Genomic DNA, 16,323 nt, shown 5'->3' with positions numbered 1-16,323 from the left:
GACCCACTTATAGGTTGGGGGGGGCACTGGGTGGGAGATGCCATGAACAAACTTGAGTTCTACCACACCAAATATCATTTTAGTTAAGTTTGGTCACAATCCCATCAGTAGTTTCTGAGAAGAGGTTGCAAATGTTTATGGACGGATGACGCACCATCCCATAAGCTCACCTGAACTATGGTCCAGATGAGCTAAGAAGGGGCTTAAATGGGAGATTCCTCTCCATGAAAATCATTTACTTTAGAGACATATGAAGAAATCCTTCAGCTTACTAACTGCTTGATTAAATGATCATCCATATCATAAGCTGAGCAGTGTTCATCTCTGAGGTTTTGTCCCTTCAAGCTCAAATCCCCTTTGAATGATGTGACAACCTTCAGTAAGACAAAATGACATCAAATTCATGGAGAGAATGGGGACAAGAGAAGAGAAGGGTGGGGGAAGAGAGGGAGAGGGATGGAATGTGAGTGAAGGGGAGAAAGAGTTGAAAGAGTAGATGTTGAGGGGAAAGAGATAACAGGGAAAAGGGGGCAGAGGAGGAGGTGAAAATGGAGGAAAGGGAGAAGGAGAAATTTAGGAAGAAATGGAAGGGGCGATGAGAGAGAGAGGGAGAGGAGGATAAGAAAGGTAGTGAGAGGGGGAGGGAAAGACATTGAAATTCACAGATGAAGTCCAGAGAATGCTGAAGAAATGGCAACACATGTGCATGACCTGGAATGACACATATACACCAGATGCAAAAGCACAAAGCAAATGCATAGGGAGACAGTTCAGTTCTATAATGCACAGCACGTTGTCCATTCAGCTTGATGTGGCTCAGATGTCTGCCTCTGCGTCTGCACCTCTGTCCTCATCTGCGTCTCTTCTATATTCCGGTGTGGGATGGAGTCTGGGTTGGGGTGTCACTGTATTTGTGCCAATGTAGTTGGGTTACTGTTTAAATATATTGTATTGTGCTTTTAAGGACATCCATTCACATTCACATTTCAATTTCCAGGAACAAATACACGAAACATATAATAATACTGATAGGATTGAGACAAGTAAAACTGATGGAAGTTCATTGTGTTGGAGCAGAGCATTCACTGCATGTTTACATGTTCTTCTTCCTACATGTTTACATGGTCTTCTTTGTTCGTATGCAGCACAAGCTTGTGGGGTGGCATCATTCGCTGAGGATGTGGCTGTGCCACTCATACAATGCCCTCTGTTAGTTAGGGCAATAATTTGGAATTTGGCCATGGTGCTGGGATATCTCAACTACTCCTCGCAAAGGACACTAGGGGGTCTCTAATGACCACCAACAAATTCTGGCAGACAGCACGCCCATTTTACGTCCATCTGAGGGACGGCACGCACATTGATGGATCACCTTGCCTGGGAAACACCAATATGACGGTTTATTGCTGGGTCGGCATTCAAACCCAGGCTAGACAGCTTTGAGGCAAGTGTCCGTACCTCTAGGCCATCCTGTTAGCCCCTGTTTACCTGTGAAGATAATGAGACTGGAGAAAAAACTTTGGGCAAAGTTAAGACAAAGGAAATGTTCTAAGGCAAAATTGTGATTGATTTGTTTTGAATTTGCCTTGTCTGTTGGAGAGTGCAAATTTTGTGGCACTGACTTTAAGAAAAATTGGCCCTTCTGGGAGCATGGTAATTGAGGAGATCATGTGCCCTCCCCATATGATGCAGGAAGGGAGTCAGACGATGGAATGTCCTCGATGGAGAGGTCGATCGCCACTCGGCAGGCAATCCGCCCAAAAATAATGGTACCAGTGGAGCCTCAAAGTAAGTACTCTCATAACAGTCATTGTGTTGAACACACAACTCCTTAACAATGCAAAACCTTTTATTTTTGTTTTGGTTATTGTTTGAAAGCAATGTTCCAGCTGTTATGCAATAAGGTTGCTGCATTTTTGTTGCTCTAGTTTTTCGTTGCTTTTTAAAATTATTATTTTCAACCATGCTGTTCCGACCTCATTGTTGTTTTTTTTTTGTTTTTTGTTTTTTTTTTTGTTTTGTTGTGTTTTTTCTTTGTCCACCATTTTACCAACCCTCACCCCAACACTAGTTTGTCGTCACCACCGCCGTCCCTACCCCTCGCCATCGCCCACCCCTTCACCCACCCCATCATCGGTGGGCCTAAACCTCTCCGGCCCACCAGAATACAACAGCCTGTATCCGAGGTCAGCTGGGGGGCCGGTTGACAGGGCCACCCTCAAGGGTAAGGATATTGTCAATGAGCTTGTGGAACATCTACAGGGTGTCTGAAAATGGATATACAAAAAAGAACATTAAATAGTTTTACTATTATTCGAGATACCAACATAAATTTGATATGAGTACATGCATTAGATATGTATGTTTTTAGTTTTGTTTAATTTTTATGGTATTGTTTCGATATTCTGGAATTATTAATTAACATCTCGACGTCATCCATCATTCACGAAAATCGATCTAATTCGGTGTTCAATTCTGAGAAAACATTTTCCATAACAGCTGTAGAGATGGATGACACAGCATCAACAATACGATTTTTAAGTTATTCAAGATACCTTTGTTACTAGTTCAGACTTTACTTTTTAAAAAAACACCAGAGATTAAATTCTAAAGGAGTTAAGTTGGGTGAATGAGCAGGCCAATTTAATATGACCTCCTCGACCAATCCATCGGTCTGACATCGTTTGATTTTAAAACACTTTAACAATTCGAGCAAAGTGAAGTGGTGCTCCATCCTGTTGAAAGATAGCTCTTTGCAACAAGTCGGGATTTTTATTGGAGTTGTGGGATAAAGAACTCTCGTAGCATGTTGAGGTATGAAATCCTGGTACAGTACGTTCATCAAAGACATAGAATCCATACATCGATGTGAGAACATGACATGGTTCCCCACACGTTTACTTTAGGTGAATCCCTTTCATGTTTGTACAATTCATGTGGATTTTCTTCTCCCCATATCCTACAATTGTGATGATTAACTTTGCCTGATATGTGAAATGTTTCCTCATCATTAAAAATGAGGTTTGATTAAAAATAATGCTCGTCCGATTCTATCCGTTCAATAAATTATATTATTGACAAACATTTACTCTTGTTTAATAAAAATCCTCTTCTAAAAGTTTCTAAACTGTTTTCATTTTATTACATTTAAACTTCAATTGTTTATGAAGGATATCATGAACAGAGCTTTTTGGAATGTTTAACTGAAGTGATGCTCTCCGAATTGACTTTTTAGTATTGGTGGTAAATGCCTCCACAACAGCATTCACACTTTCATTTGACTTTCTTGGCCTTCCAACAGATTTCCCCTTCAGGACAGATCCCGTAGCCTCAAACTGATCCACCCATCTTCGTACGGAGTGTCCTTCAGGCACTGGTTTGTTCATTTCATGCTGAAAATGCCTTTGGCCTGAATGATTAAACCACATTCATATACAAATCTCACAATTTTTGCTTTCTCTTGAAAGCTTGTCATTATATCAGAAAATTATAATCAATATTCACAACATCTAAAATGTACAATTCCCTTACATGTAAGTCATATCAAACTCATGTCAACATTTCTAATAACAATAAAACTATTGAATGTTCTTTTTGGTATATTCATTTACGGACACGCTGTATATTAGGTGAATGTGTCTCATAAAGATGTGACGGTTTGGATTGTCATGTTTTGTGGTGCCAAAGTAATCCAACCTGACCTCCAACAGAATCGGCAGGGCGTTTACCCAATGGGGGCTGTGGCTTGGAGAATGATGGAGTGTTACTAGGGGGTGGTTCTTTGGGACCGTCAGATGAGCTGTCAAATCACATCCCACCCACGGCTGTGGTATGGCCAGGACAACCCCTCAAAAGCTTTGTTCCTGTTGTGGTGTCTGCTCATCCTGCATCTCCCAGCTTGGTGCTTGGCTCTGCAGGTATAGTAATCAAATTATATGATCTTGGATTTGTAAGTTTCATTGTTGCCTGCAGGGATTTTGGTATTCGAGACCACCACTTTCATCTGCACTGTTATTACTGGGGATAAACCAAGTAGTAACTGTAATTTTTCAAATGCACCATCTTTCGTTAGTCTTGCCCCGAAGGGAATGCAAGATTATTGCAATGCCCCTGTCATTGTGTGGCTGTGTATGTCTGTGTGTGTCTGTCTGTTTGTCTGTCTGTCTGTCCATGTGTGTGTCTTCGTCTACATATTTTCACTTTAAAAATGGTTTTTTCTCCAACCGCTTGGCTGAGCCATGTGAAAATTTAAACATAGGAAGGGCTCCCCATGGAGGATATTTGTTGCTAACACTGATGCCATAGGTCACATGGTATGGCAGCCGTAATCGATTAAAGGAAAAAAAAATTGGACATAATTTTCTTCGAAACTGCTCAACAAAAACAAGGACAAATGTATCCAAGAGCCGCGTCATAAAGGTTTTGTCTTCACCAGAAGAAGAACAAGAAGAACAAGAAGAAGAAGAACAACGCGGAGCTCTCTTAGAGCCAGCGTTCGCAACGCGACACGGCTAAAAATTGAAACTCGGCATATGTCATCAACTCCCCAAGGGATATATAGGGTGATAATGATGACATCATCAGTGAAATAGTATTCCAGCCATAATTGGTTAAATTGAAATCTTTATCCGAATAATTTGAAACTTGCTATATCTGATCTATGACCCGATGGGCTTGAAGAATTATATTCATGACATCATAACCTATGCCAAGAAAGTTTGTGACATAATATGATGCATGGATGATATGGGGAATAGGCCATAATAGCAGTGGACCACAATAGTAGCGTGTTCAGTTAACGATGATATTTTTGTTCAGAATGAATGCGCGAGGCGAGACTCTGCACTCTACGATTGCCATTCTAGTTACCTCATGCACTCATTCATGCACATCCACAATCTCTTCGACACATGTTCATTCAAATGAGGAGTTGGAGCTGCTGGGATTACGGGTTTCCTTGGTCAAAACTAAGATCCAGGCTTTCAATGACATCTTGGATGCTGCTATCTTATATGTAACTCTTTGGAGTGACCATGTTGAGGTCATGTAGAGATTCACTTTCCTTGGTAGTGATATTCATGTCTCTGCTGGCTGTGAGCCAGAGATCAAAAGACGTCTGGTTCGGGCCTGGGGAGTAATGGATTCACTGGATCGTGGGGTGTAGCGCTGTTGGTACCTGTGCAGGAGGATGAAAGTCTGAGTCTTCAGGTCCTTGGTGCTTCCAGTCTTGCTCTCCGAATGCAAGACTTGGACTCTGACCAGGGATATGAGACAGAGACTTAATTCCCTTAGTACCAGGTCTCTTTGGAGATTCCTTGGCAATCGCTGGTCGGACATTGTGTCCAACGAGCAGTTGCTGAGAAAGACTCAAATGAGATTTGTTACCTGCGTAGTACGTGAGCTTCAGCTGCGGCTGTATGGACATGTGGCTCATTTTATTGATGCTGATCCTGCTCGCCAGATTCTCTCAGCAAGGGAGCCTCTTGAGTGGAGGAGGCCAATGGGCCGACCACATGCCTCGTGGTTGCAGCAGATTGATTGGCATCTGAAAGAGATGGGGATGGGCCAGGCATCTGCCTGGGGGATGATCAGACAGAGGCCCCTGGAGTACCAGCAGAAAGTGGATGCGGCGACATCCTGTTCCGGCGCATGCTCCCATACCTGACATGCCCTGATCTGACAAATAAGGCAAGGGGTCAGGCGGGATAAGAAGAAACTGGATATTTTTGGACTCTTCTATCTCATGTGGGCTCCCTACCCCACGGCACCATGATGGTCCAGGCCGAGCTGGTGACGACTCCACGTTCAAATGATGGTTGTAAGATGCTCCATCATTGGCTGGTCCCAGATGGTGAACAAAGCACACTTGTGAGTGGCCACAGAAGGTGATAATAAAGTACTGCCTACAGGGGTGTGAAATCAGTTGCAGTTGAAATAAGCTGGGGTTGAGCTGGTCCATTTTGGAAGACACGGCATCCTGTTGGTGTCAGGGCCAACACATGTGCTGTTCCCTTCTCTTCTTCGGAGTTTCGCTCTTGGGGATTGTCTCTCCTCCTCTGAGCTTTGTGTCCCTCACGATGGCCCGTTGTTCTCCCGAGCTGCCCAACATACAAGCTCTTGCCATCCTGCATGCTGCTTCACTTTCCCCATTGACTTCGCACAAAAGACGCTTTGCCTGTTCGCTGACTTGTGCTGTGTCTGGAGACCACGTGGTTCACCCCATTGTGTATGTATGCATGACTGTGTGCTCATGGCCATTTCGACTTTATTTCCTGTATTAATTGCTTTTTGTTTAAATGTGTGTGCATTATCTTTATTGATTTGTTTGCATTTGTCTCTATCTACGTCTTCACCACCAGACAAACACCAGACAAACTTCACCACCAGCTCCGTTTGACTTGGGATTCTCTGTCTTTGTGGTCTTGTGCTTTTCTGTAAATAAGCCTGTTATTTCTTAAGAGCACGTTTCATGTAGTAATCTGCCTTTGCAAATTGCGCATGTGAGAAATAATTTCATTTCACCTCTCTTTGGGTCAATCCCTGGGGGAGGTTTTGAAATTGGTAACAATCGTCATTAAAGACCAGCGGAATTAACAATTCCAACTGGGCGTCGTGAGGGACTAATTCCGCTCGGGTCCCATGTGTAATTCAGCCTATCCTCTGGGAGAGTTAAATTATATAAAAATGCCACCATCGACAGGTCAGCGTTAGAAGACCCGTTGACACGACTATATACATAATCTTGTAATTCATTAGCTTGTTCACAAGCTCTGCAAGTCAATTATATTTTATCAGTTATGCCTCTAATCTGCCCCACACCCATATAAGCTTATTTTCTCACCAGTTGGGCCTTGTTAAATCTGAATTTTTATGTTGACCTGCAGAGGCTTTGCATTGGAATGACAAGACTAGTTTTACATTAGCTCCTTTAGTCCGCACGGTATCTCAGCTAGTGGTGCTGCATGGAAAACTAGAGTATTATCGGAAGTATCTCAAAAGCAGTTGTGACAATTATATCTGGATATATTGTTGAAACTTGACCTTTTTATTTTGCAGATAACATTAATCTTATCCAAGTATCATGGAATATAAATGACAAGCAGATGAAGAAAAAATTGAAATGGTAAATTATATGCACCACTGGCTTCTCTCACCAGTACTGCAATTAGTTGAAAAGGAGATTGTTACTGAAGCAGTGTGCAAATAAAGAAATAATCATTATAGGAACAACAATGAACATCAGGTGGAAACACAAGACATGAGAGAATATAACTTGAATAGAAAGGATTTCACAAAAGTAGAACATAGTATGATTGTCAGAGAGAAAAAAAAAATGCAAAAGAGCTGGTACTTATCGTACAAATTGTCAGCTCATTGAGATGATGGAAAATCACAAGTATCACGCATAACCTCGAATTGTCATACTTCAAGGCTGGGTTCTTATTATTCCTCTCATTCTTCTTCTTTCACCTGTCATTAGGTTGAGCTCGGCAGCTCAGAAAACAGGTTTGCAAACATCATGTATAGTAGAGCAGGCCCATGTCTTTCACAAACTGGCTGGCCAGGACTACCTTTCAACTGGAGCCGGTAAACACAGGAAGTTGTAAAATCTCCCGACCCACCCTCCGCTAAAAAAAAAATTTTAATGCCTAAAACCTCCCTGGGCACATCCCAATTGTAAACCACCAAATTTCAAGTCATTCCTTCCAGCAGTTTAGAAGTGCATACAAGTCAAACACACCCACAACCACACAAGCTGAACTAGAATGGCACTTGGTCGAGCGCATACCTCTGCCAGACTGAACAGTTTACGCTTGACATCCCACTGATGGGCCCAATCTGCATCCAGACCTTAACCAAAATCTCATCAGCTTGTCACCTACCCAAATCATCCACCAAGTTTTGTCATAATCCATCCACAACATTTTGAAATACAGTGGGACCCGCTTAATAGAATCACGGTTAATAGAATCACCCGTATTATAGAATCAAAATCGTTGAGACCGATTCCATTGTATCTAAATGTACACAATTTTTCCCGTTTATTCGAATCAAAAACCCGCTTAATAGAATCAGCTGCTGGCCATCCACTTTGACAGTTCAGCGCCTACTGGCTGCACAGTTCCAACTTTTGCCACCAGGCGGCTGACGTCACGCTAAAAATAACGCAATGCCACTACAGTGATTTCGGTAGTCATTGTACAGATAGGCAGACGGCTGACAGCTGCAGTCTAAGCACTAGGCGTGTCGTCATTTCCACGATGGACAGAAAACGAAAGCGGACGGATCGTTCAAACATTGATAAAGCACAAATCCTGAGGGACTATGACGCTTTGCCCAGAATGAGCCAACGAGAAGCTGCAGTCAAGTTGGAAATTAACCAGCCGATCCTCTGCAAGATTCTGAAAGATCGAGAGGCCATTCTGAAAGGTCAAGTGGATTCGTCTTCTTCTCAGAAACGCAAGCGAAGCGGCAACGCACCCGATGTCGAATCAGCAATGGTCAAGTGGATTCAAACTTCTAGAGAAAAGGAAGCACCGCTTTCTGGACCTCTGATGCGGGAGAAAGCGGCTCAGTTCGCGGAAAAGTTCAACAACAAGAAGTTCAGTGCGACAAATGGCTGGATTGACCGGTTCAAGAAAAGACATGGAATCGTCCACAAGAAACTTCACGGAGAGGCAGCGGCGGCTGACGTAGGAGGGAAACAACAATGGCTGGACCACGTGTTTCCGGATCTCGTAGAAGGCTTCTCGGCTGATGAGATCTGGAATGCTGACGAAACCGGGTTGTATTTTCGGGCCTTACCAGACGGAACGTTCCTCTTCAAGGGAGATCAGCACTGCGGTGGGAAAAAGCCAAAGGAAAGAATCACGGTGCTTTTTTGCTGCTCGATGACTGGTGCTAAGCGTCCTCCTTTCGGTATTGGTAAAAGCAAGAATCCACGGTGTTTCAAAGGCCTCAAAACAATTCCAGTTCGCTACAGAGCCAATTCCTCCGCATGGATGACAGGATTCCTCTTCACTGAATGGCTCGATGAGTGGAATCGCGAGCTTCAGCGTCATGACCAGAAAGCGTTGCTTCTCATCGACAATTGTCCGGCACATCCCCAATCACTTCAACTGTCGAACATTACTGTGGCATTTCTCCCGCCGAACACAACCTCTGTTCTTCAACCGTTAGATCAGGGAATTATCCGTTCATTCAAAGCTCATTACCGCCGTGCCATGCTACGAAAAGTGCTCACTGAGATTGACAACGAGGATGGAGCAATGACAGCGAGTGACTTGGCGAAAAAGATAACGATCCTCGACGCTATGCTGTTTACGGACGCAGCATGGAATGATGTGAAGACTACCGGCATAGTGAACTGCTGACGCAAAGGAGAAATTTTCATCGGAGCGGCAAGCGAAGGCGAAAGGGTCGAGAGCAATGACGACGACGAGTTAGCCAACCCTCTTCAAATGGATCCCGACCAATGGCAGGACTTCGTCAACATGGACGCCACTCTCCAAACCACAGACGATGATGTCACAGACGAAGCCATCGTTTCGGCAGTCCAACGCGAAATGGGAATTGCTACTGACGCAGACTATGACGCCGACACTAAAGTGGAGGAAGAGGAGGAAGAGGAGATCTCTGTCCCGACCATCAAGGAAATGATGTCTGCAGCTAAGACGATCAGGCTTGGTTTGCTATCACATGGGTTCAGTGACATGGCCTTCCTGCGCAAACTTGACAAGGAGGTCACCGCCATTGCCACAGACTCGTTAAAGCAGGCAACAATCGACAATTTTTTCATTACAGAGTAGGCTCATTGACAAACCTATGTTGTTTTGCTTTGAAAAGTACATATGTACTGAACGTGTAATTGTTTTATTTTCAGTAGTAAGTTACATTGTTTTGAGCAAGTGTGTCATATAAATCAAACTAAATGCTGAGTATTTGTCTCCGTATGTGTACTCGACATTTGATCCGCTTGATACTCCACAACTCTGGTGAACTCGGATATTAGAATCACCCGCTTATTAGAATCAAATTTGTCCGGCCCAAAGTGATTCTATAAAGCGGGTCCCACTGTATGTGATATTTCATTTTTGGCCCCATCTCTCAATGGTGACGAACCACTTTCCTTTTTTTTTAATGGATCTGGATCTTTACCAAAATCTAATCAATTTGTCTATGTCACACACCCAACCTGTCCACCAAATTTCTTCCAAATCCCTCGATAACTTTTTGAGATATCTTGCTCACAGACAAACTGACAGACAGACAAGCAGACAAACAAGAAAGATGTTGCACATAGCATGATGCTTGTGAATTCCAAAAAAACAATAGTTGCTATGGAAACAGCAATTTGGTAATTTGGAAAATTTGACCTATCAAGTGTTTTTACATGATCGAATGTTGTGAATAACAAATTTGGTTGATACATTTTTAATTGCAGCCTAATCAGTATTTTTCATGACATTGACCTTGACCTTTGCCTAATTTTGACCAGATTTCATACACATATGTACGAATATGTTGTGTAAGTTTCAATATGATATCTTTAAAAATTCCTGAAGTTTGGAATCATAAAATCACAAAAATATCCCATTTCATTATAATGGGGGTGAAATTGTTGTCATGGACACCGTTTTTTCTTTGCCACGTGGGACTTTTTCTATTGCATGTGGGACATTTCCCTATGCCACTAACTCGTAGAGAGGCAGAAATTAAAAAGTGGCCTAGATAAGGATTTAAAAAATTATCGAGAGGTAGAAAATGTCATCCACCATAGTTCGTTAGGAAATGGGTTGGGGCATATGACCAGGTAGGATGACATCAATTTTTGTCCCAAAAATGGCCCTTTTTAACCCTTTTTCTGTCAAAATTGGATTTCCCCAAAATCTGTGATTTTGGGAGTAGAGAAAGAAGATTTGCTCATAAAATGCTCATTTTTGATGCAAGAATGTTTATTTACCACTTAAAATGAAGCATTTGATGTGCTCTACAGGATAAAGTATGAAAAAGTTACAAATTTTTACTGTAAGGGGTCAGCAGCAGTCCAAAATGGCAAATGGCCCTTCCACCCCGAAAACTGGGCCCTTTTTCAGAACGGCCCCCCTAATCACAACTTCTGGTCGAACTGAAGACAAACTTCACCATTCTTCAGCATCTAGACATATTCAGGTAGTTTTGGGGAAATTTTGAGCATGATAGGTCAATCAGGGAGTGATTACTGGGGGTTTGAACTTGTACCCTTTTTGCCGCGAAGCGAATTCCAGCATTTTTCAGGACACAGCACTAATGAACAAAATAATACATGAATAATGCTCAATATTAGGACCTGAGTGACAAGTTGCCCATTCTAAATTATGATATATGATGGGGTTGGGGTGGTTAGAATATTGTGACGCTTCGACCCCCCCCCCCACCCTCTCCTATCTTCAGCCATAACACAACAATCATATAACTGTCTGATGAAGTTTTCCAAGTCGGCATCAGAGGTGCAATAACTTGAAACCACAAAGTATTCACCATTGTGCTCCCTGTATCATCATGAATGTTTCTATTCAATGAGATCCTTCTAGCCTGGTGTTGGCTCAGTGGTTAGGGTGGTGGCTTTGGATCCTAGGGTCCTGAGTTCAAGCCCCGTCGGCCGCTCAATTAATACACCAGAGGGTTGACTCAGCCTGTCATCCTTCCGAGGTCGGCGAAATGAGTACCAGTTCCAGTGTGTGTACCGGTGGAGGGGCACTGCATCAGTGACACAGTCGCGCTTCAAGAAATGATAGCTACCCTGGCAGCGAGGCTTCCATACAACCACCACACACAGATTCTTCTGACAAAGTCCACCACCAAGACAGGCACTGATGCAAGCCCCCATTGTCTTCAAGTAGCCACATCTTGTCTCGGTACATCCGGCTTTGCAGGAACAAGTGACCAGGTCAGCACATTTTTTTGGGAATGGGATCCAGTGTCATAAGTTTTGGTTTCAGTTTCCTCTTTTCAAGGATCCATCCACAACTAGTGGGAGGAGGACACTCTGGGTTTGGCACTATTGCGTTCTTCCAAATGAAGGTTTGGTAATTTGCTCGGTCTAAGTGCAACTGGAGCGCATCCTGTGATGGCGGTAATGATTCCACAGAGCTCTTGCCCTTTACAAACATCTTCAATGTAACTTCGTTTATTGAGAAGATGCTCCCATACCCATAAAGATGGCATATGAAATGTTCTGCATAATTCCTAGCTTCATCGGTCAGCTCGAGGGACTCTCCAAACTGTGTCAGTAAGCCTGGCTCTTTCTCATAGACTTTCCATGTTCTTCGTTTAGTTTTTCCAGACAACTGACTTGTTTCACAGCCTGATACCGAATGGTATGCAATGACATTGTCCATAGTCAGAGGTGGATAGTCAATGGCATGAACGGGGATGTATTTTGGGTTCTGTGAAGTTCCACAATTCATCCATACTTCAGAAGGAAGGTGTTTACGGTGGCCAACAGCAAGAACAAGCACATTCGTGTCACGACACTGGATAACAATATGGTTGTACCCAACATTGGTTTCCTCTTTTGCATGGGGTATTAGCCTTGTACCTGCTTCCTCATGGTTCGATTTCAGCTGTGAGATGTTATCTCGGCTTGAGGACCAAACACCACTGGCATCCTCAAACCCCACCAGCGAGAACAAGCTCATGACCTTGTGACAAGTCACTGGCATTTCTAATAAGTTCACTGCTTAGAAATGAAGCCAACTCTGCTTTGTTTCTTGAATGACTGATGAACTGCTTCCAGTTCTGGGGCAACTTCACACATCTATAATCGATCACCCTTCTTATTGGTCTCATCACACCTGCACGATTTGAACGCGTTCCATCTTTGATGGACGTCTCAAAATATCTGTCAAACAATACATCTACTCGGGAATACCCAATGTGAATTTCCGTTTCACACTGTTGGTGAATACATCTGCCAGATCCCCGAATGTATTGGTCTTTTCTGGCTTGCCAATGGCCTGAATGACGGCTGGTCCATCAATCAGGAGACAAGTGGGGGCATCACTGTATGGTGGATGATCCATTGTCTTGGCAGTTGTTTTCTCAGTGAGGATCTCTATGAGATCAGATTTGTTGGTGGACAGAAGTTTGTGATCGGTTTTCGCGAGTGCAAGCGGAACTGGAGAGAGTTCGTGTTTGAGAATGTTCTCCAAGTTAACATTCCTCCCGTGATCTGAGGCAATGAGTAACCGACAGAAAATATCTCTTTCTGCTTTGACTTCAACCACTTTGTCCTTTTGGACGGTGGCTTTCACTTTGTACATTGTATCAAGAGTTTGAGCTTTGTTCTGAGGCAACCTTGAATAAAAGTCTGTGGACTGTTCAATGAGACGTGATTTGACGAAGTCTTGCACGAGGGTCACACCCTTCTTCTCAACGTACAGTAGCCCGTCCCTCACATAATCAGGGGCCACGTCACCTGTGGACAAACACACGAGGTCTTCAGTTGTGTTGGAAAAACGGTCTTTATGCCACTTCAGTTTCTTGGATTCGTTGTCTCAGTCAATTGCACTGTTCAGAACATCAGTGTATTGTTCACATCTGTACTTGATTCTTGTCTCCAATGTTTGTTTAAATCTGCCTAATCCTTTCGAGGTAGCTTCTCTTAGATCTTTACCAGGCTGCACTTTCTGACAAATAGCACACTTCTCGAACACGAAACCACATGGTCGTTTGCGTTTGCGAACGTTCGGTGTTGACTCCATAACCAGCAAAGCAAAGAACATCGATTAGAATATCTGAGGCCAATGCCAATAAATGACTTTACCAGCATGAATAACCCCACCTTTAATGGGCAAAGAGCCTGATCAGTAAAGCTAACAATGATGAATGCATCTTTCGTTTTACATTTGGTGATAAATTCATCATTGAGATCACCCCTTTTTCAGATTCAAGACAATGCACATGTGTTGGCACGCAACCTATTACAGCCTTATTGTTTTTGTAAATCTTATCAGGTTACCTTTTTATCTCAAGTGAAACACTATAGTTTGTTATGTCTCATGAGGTGTACTTCATTTGACTTGTCAATGAATATCTAGGAATTGGGAGGGATTAAATCAATGATTTTGATGAAATGTCAAACTTCATTTACAGTGCTGCCATCTTTTTTTCAAGACTAGGACCTGAGGGACCATCTCAAAGGTTTAGATAGGACATGAAGAAAAACAAAAGGATACCTCAGTCTATGGAGGAAGATTTAAAATACGATAGATTACCTCGGTTTCTGGCCTTTTATTTTTCCAACCAGACCCAATCTCAGGCTGGGGTATGAAGGGTGGGGGTAGAAGGGTCACAATATTCTAACCCCCCCAACCCATCATATATCATCATTATTTTAGAATGGGCAACTTCTCACTCAGGTCCAAATAATGAGCATGATTCATGTATTATTTTGTTCATTAGTGCTGTGTCCTGAAAAATGCTGGAATTCGCTTCACGGCAAAAAGGGTACAAGTTCAAACCCCCAGTAATCACTCCCTGATTGACCTATCATGCTCAAAACTTCCCAAAAACTACCTGAATATGTGCACATGCTGAAGAATGGTTGAATTTGTCGACATTTCTACCAGAAGTTGTGATTAGAAGTTCTGAAAAAGGGCCCAGTTTTTGGGGTGGAAGGGCCATTTGCCCTTTTGGACTGCTGCTGACCCCTTACAGTAAAATTTTGGAACGTTTTCATATTTTATCCTGTAGAGCACATCACATGCTTCATTTGAAGTGGTAAATAAACATTCTAGCATGAAAAATGAGCATTTTATGAGTAAATCTTCTTTCTCTACTCCCAAAATCACTGATTTTTGGGAAATCCAATTTTGACAGAAAAAGGGTTAAAAAGGGCCATTTTTGGGACAAAATTTATGTCATCCTACCTGGTCATATGCCCCAACCCATTTTCGAACTAACTCTGGTAGATGATATTTTCTATCTCTCAATGATTTTTAAATCCTAATTTGTTGCCTCTGCCTCTCTATCAAACCAAGATGAGCAGAGCCTGAAAAAACAACAAAGAGAAAAATAATTAATTATTTATATTTTACACCTTCTTAGCTTGGTACTGATGTGATATACTTATGGTATGGCTTTTGATTATAACTGGTGACCCTCAAGTGTTATTGCAGAAGGACCTCAGACAGATGGACCAATGGCATCTTTAGGGGTTTAGGAAAGTAAGGGTTCAATTGGGGTATATAGGGTCTACAGGGTCATTAGGTCCAAAAGGATCTTAGGGGTCTTCAGGGTCTTTAGGATCTTAAAGAGTCTGATGGTTCTACAGGGTCTTAGGGGTCCTCTTTTCCAAATGGGGCTTTTCTCTTTGTAATAATCTAAAGGGGTCTATGGGTGTAAAATGTGCAAAGGTTTAAAGGGTATAAAGGATCTTAAAAGGTATCGGTTTAAATAAATGGTTGAAAAGGGGTCTAAACGGTCTAAGGGAGAAATAAATGTAAATCAACGTTAGAAAACTCGTCTATTGTGAAGGCAAGTGCCAGTTTGTGTTGGTGGACTGTTGAAACGATGGATGGAATCAATAGAACATTGATTACAGTACACTAACCGCCATGAGAACCAAGAAGCTGATGTTTTGGATTGTAATGCTTCGTTTGCTCATATGAAGGGTTAATGCCCGAAGCATCAGCTTCTATCGTTGTATTGATTCCTTTCTAAGTGTAAAGCTAATGATCAAACTCTCAACGAACCATCTGACATCTTACTTTTCCCGTCTCATTTATTTTGATTCAATTGACCCCTTATTTCCTTTCCAGCTTCACACATTTAATTCATTGTCTTACTTCTTTATCTTTGTTTTTATTTCTTTTTACAAGGCTTAAATTGTGTGTACACTAGAATTGGTACAACAAAAGCATGAAGTAGTTCAAGTAACTTCAACTTTTGTTCACTTTCCTTTTATATCCCTTTTATTTAGGCCTAAGCCCAGGCAAGGCCGCCAAGTTTGGCTCCCTGGGACGCACACGCTCTCCTCTTCCTGTAACAATGCCCTCTGCCCCAGAAAATGCTCACTACGGGAGTCAGGCTTACGAGGATTTGGACAAGGTATGTCTTAATCATACTTCACTCTAATCATCTCCACATTTTCAATGTGGCCAACTTTGGAAAACTTCAGTTTCATCCTAAGTCACCAGCATTTACCAAATCCCAGGTTTTGCAAACGTTTTTTTTTCACTTTCTATGATACTATACTTTTGTTTTTTTCAATAAACATCAGGATTTTGGAGCCCCTACATCATTTCTAACTTCCAGCTATCACTGTTTTGTGTTTACAAG

At 42.4% G+C, this 16,323-nt stretch overlaps 1 protein-coding gene across 7 annotated transcripts in view; it reads left to right on the top strand.

Annotated features, from left to right (window-relative positions):
• The window catches only part of LOC147030487 (neogenin-like), a 247,021-nt gene that overhangs the window by 226,122 nt on the left and 4,576 nt on the right, over positions 1-16,323 (top strand). For 6 of the 7 annotated variants that reach the window (XM_085874613.1, XM_085874615.1, XM_085874612.1 and 3 more), the window contains 4 exons: positions 1,693-1,788; positions 2,072-2,224; positions 3,711-3,917; positions 15,965-16,092. In XM_085874613.1, coding sequence (XP_085730739.1) covers positions 1,693-1,788; positions 2,072-2,224; positions 3,711-3,917; positions 15,965-16,092 — 584 coding nt within the window. The remainder of the gene's footprint in view (positions 1-1,692; positions 1,789-2,071; positions 2,225-3,710; positions 3,918-15,964; positions 16,093-16,323) is intronic. The other variant, XM_085874616.1, reaches the window with a different exon arrangement.

Source organism: Eptatretus burgeri, chromosome 3 (assembly GCF_056783735.1).
Source record: "Eptatretus burgeri isolate ZD-2024b chromosome 3, Ebu_testis_v1, whole genome shotgun sequence".
NCBI classification, from domain to species: Eukaryota; Metazoa; Chordata; class Myxini; order Myxiniformes; family Myxinidae; genus Eptatretus; species Eptatretus burgeri.
The sequence above is the reverse complement of the archived record's forward strand: the minus strand, read 5'-3'. Positions and strand labels throughout refer to the sequence as shown.